General features: G+C 61.2%; 1 protein-coding gene across 2 annotated transcripts in view; it reads right to left on the bottom strand.

Moving 5' to 3' along the window:
• The window catches only part of CPLX1 (complexin 1), a 52,679-nt gene extending 50,175 nt beyond the window's left edge, over positions 1-2,504 (bottom strand). Inside the window, exon 1 of one of the 2 annotated variants that reach the window (XM_011970903.1) lies at positions 2,395-2,504. In XM_011970903.1, the coding sequence (XP_011826293.1) occupies positions 2,395-2,425 (31 nt within the window). In that variant the 5' untranslated portion in view covers positions 2,426-2,504. The remainder of the gene's footprint in view (positions 1-2,394) is intronic. The other variant, XM_011970905.1, reaches the window with a different exon arrangement.
• Positions 2,505-3,390: the final 886 nt, after the last annotated feature.

The raw sequence follows: 3,390 nt of genomic DNA, 5'->3' as shown, positions 1-3,390 counted from the left end.
CTGTATCTGATTCTCTGTCTCTCCCCATCTCTGTCTCTCCCTGTCTCTGACTCCATCTCTATCTCTCTAACTCTGTCTCTGTCTTTCTGTCTCTCCCTCTGCCTCCACCTCTCCCTCTCTTTGCTCTCTCCCTTTGTCTCTCTCTCTCTGGGTCCCTCTGTCTCTCCCTCTGCTCCCCTCTCTCCTGTCTCTGTTTCTCCCTGTCTCTCTCTCTCTGTCTCCCTCTGTCTCTGTCTCTCCCTCTTTCTCTGTCTCCTCCTCTGCTCTGTCTCCCCCTCTGCCTCTGTCTCTGACGTGCCTTCTGTTTTCACCTGTCTGTCCCTGTGCGTGCTGAATGACACATTTGTGTCTTTTTCTCTGTCTGTTTCTGGGCTGTCATTTTCTTTCTCCAGCTCCCCCCTCCCTGACCCTGTTTCTGGGTTCGCCTCTCTCTGAACGGCTTCCCGGGCGCCTCCTGCTCCCTCACCTGCCAGTTTCTTTGTGTCCGGGGCTTGGTCTGTTTCTCAATACTTCTCTTGGGGTCTCTGCCAAGCTCTGTCGTGCTGTCTGAGGTCCCCCCATTTTCCATCTCTGTCTCACTCTGTCTCACTCACACGCATCCTGAGACAGCAACGATGAGGCTCGCCGGGTAAGGGACAGAGGCGCAGAGGCAGAAAACAAGGTCTCGCCTGGGAGCCCCCCACCAGCTCCCACCCTCAGCAGTGCTGGCTCCGAGCCTCACATGCTCTGCAAAGCCAATGTGGGGTGCTCTAGGCAGCGCTCAGCGTGGAACCCCCTGGGGTCCGCCGGCTGCCCCTCTCAGCTCCACCACGCCGAGGGATGCCTGCCCCGTTGCTGCTGCAGGAGAAACTTTGGGCTGCCATGAAACAAAAAGGGAATTCAGGCTGGTAATTACCCAGCTAATTTCAGTCATGTAGACAGCCAAATAAGATATTTCAGTTTTCTTACAAGCCCACCTCAGGGCCTGAATTAGCCACCTAATTAATTATCTGTAACAGTCTGGGACTCCCGGGGTGGAACGTGCGTCCCTCCCAGCGCAGATGCAGGCTAGTCCCTGAATCACGGCCCGGTGACGCAATCATTATAATTAGACTCAACCTGCAGCTTACCCTTGACCACGAAATCTCCAGGATGTGGCCCCAGGCCAGGCTCAACATCTTTTCATTTAATTTGTGCTGAGTGGAAGCACAGTCACCCACCAGGAGACAGCCAGGCAGGCAGCTCCTGTCCTGGGGGAAGCGGCACCTGCCCTCTGTCCACCCTTGTCCCTGGCCCCTCGAACCCGGCTGGCTCCCCCACTGCAGAAATGCTCCAGGCGGCCTGACTCACACCAAGGTGTGAACGGCATCAGGTCAGGATACTCCCCTGTGGAGGCTGCCCAAGTAAGGCGTCTCCAGTGGTAGAATCGGGCACCGGCCACAGGTTCCCCTCACAGGAGTTCCGGGCACTGGTGCTGCACCAAGGAGCTGGGGGAACATAAGATGGATGGCTCTGAGCAAAACCGAGACTCGCCAGGACAGCCCTGAGGCCTAAGTTGACCCCATCAGCTCTGCCGGGACACGTCTGTACCAGTATGGCCCAGGCCCTGCCCACCTCCTGGACTAGGGACTTAGCCGCTGCCCTTGGCATAGTCTCTGGCCACAATGAAGTGGGGACGAGGTTCCTTTCAAATAGCAGACGGCAGGTTGGAAGGGGGCCTGCCCCCACCCCAGTACACACAAAAAAGGTTGCACGTCCCGCCTGGGAGGCGGTCGAGACACACAAGTTGTTCTGGGCCTTTTCCTTTGCTCCTGTAACCAGCAAGCCCTGGCTCCCTGAGGACGGCACTGCCTCACCCAAGTGAAACCCACAGAGTCCTCGCCAAATGCACAGGCCAGCTCTGTCCCCACACCTGTCCCTGAGGCCGCCGCCTGCATCCTGCTCTCCCACCGCTGGGCCCACCTCACCCGAAGGAAGCCCCCTTGGGGGCTGCCCAGCCTGGCCACTTAGAATTGGCCCTGCAAAGCCTACACCAGGGTGTCCACCCTCCCCTAGGACCTGCATCAGCGTGGTCCATGGGCTCCGCCCCGACCACAGCAGCGGGGCAGAGTGAGCTTACAGGGCAGCCCCTATCCGGCCAGGGACACCAGTTCTGTCTCGGGGACATGAAAAGGGCTGGGCTGGGGGCGCTGCTGGGCACGGTCCTTGCTCCTCTGTCCCAGGCGCTGCTGGGCACGGTCCTTGCTCCTCTGCCCCAGGCCCCAGGCTCCTCCACACAGTTGGTGGCTGTGTGGCTGCAGGGGCGCTGCTGCGGTGGGCCGCTTGAGGAGCAGCTGGTGTGGTGGTCTCTCCATGTCTGCCTGTCCCAGCGGCCCGGCCCCTCAGCCCCTCCCCACCCCACCTCCTGCTTCCTACCTCCCAGGGCCTGCTTCATCACGAACTCCATGGCGATTGCTCTGATTCCACAGCGGCTCCTCCAAGGGTCAGAACTCACATGCGAGTGTGGCCAGGAGTGAGTGTTCTTCCTGGGGGAGAGTGAAGTGGTCACGGGTCACCCTGAGCAGGCCTCTGCCTGGCCTTCCCCAGAGACCATCATTCGTGTCCCCCTAATACCTTGTGGGCTGGACCCTCCCCACCAGGAGCGGCTGCTTGGGAAGTCCGTTCGTGAGGGGTTTCTGTCCCCACACCCAAACCAGGACCCCAGAGGACCTGAAAGTGGTCTCCCCAGCTCCTGGGATGTCTGAAGCCCCTGCAGGGAGGGCTGCTGACAGCTTAGGGGGTAACACTCAGAGGCGCCTGGCGCCAGGCTGCGGAAGCAGGGGCGGGGCCCAGGGGGCGTTTGAAGGTGACTGCTCTGCTCTGCAGCTCCGTGTCTGGAGCAGCGCCTCCTTGGTGGTCCGGAGCCCAGGGCAGTGGAGAAGGGTTGGGGGTGGGTCTTTGAGCGGCTGCCCTTCAGGGCGGGCTCCTGTGGCTTCTGACCAGGCAGGCTTGGGTCACCCTATCCCTGATGGCACTGCAGTCAGTGTGTCCCCCACATGACCCACGTAGAAGAGATCGGGGTTGGGGAGAAACTTCAGGGGGATCAGCCTTCGGGGAACACATGGGAACGGGGACCGAGCACTCCCGCCTCCCGAGATGTGCATGGGGTGGGGTGGGGCGCTCTGGTCCCCTCTTGGGAAGCCGCTTTCTGAAATCACAGCAGCCGCAGTGCGCCCCCCGCGTTTGTGGGGTCTCTCCTTTCAGGGAAACCCAGTTCCCTGGAGAGACACTGTTAGACGGTTCACCCCCCGCTCTCCGCAGGGGAAGGGGACTCGCGCGGGGACTGGGAGGGCGGCGGGTGGGGAGCGCCCCTCGGAGCCTTTGCCGCAGCGCCGATTCTCCTCCAAACTTCTCCCCTGGCTCCCGCGGCGC

The sequence above is a fragment of the Mandrillus leucophaeus genome, unplaced genomic scaffold (assembly GCF_000951045.1).
Source record: "Mandrillus leucophaeus isolate KB7577 unplaced genomic scaffold, Mleu.le_1.0 Scaffold98, whole genome shotgun sequence".
Lineage (NCBI taxonomy): Eukaryota > Metazoa > Chordata > Mammalia > Primates > Cercopithecidae > Mandrillus > Mandrillus leucophaeus.
This window is presented reverse-complemented; position numbering and strand designations above follow the sequence as displayed.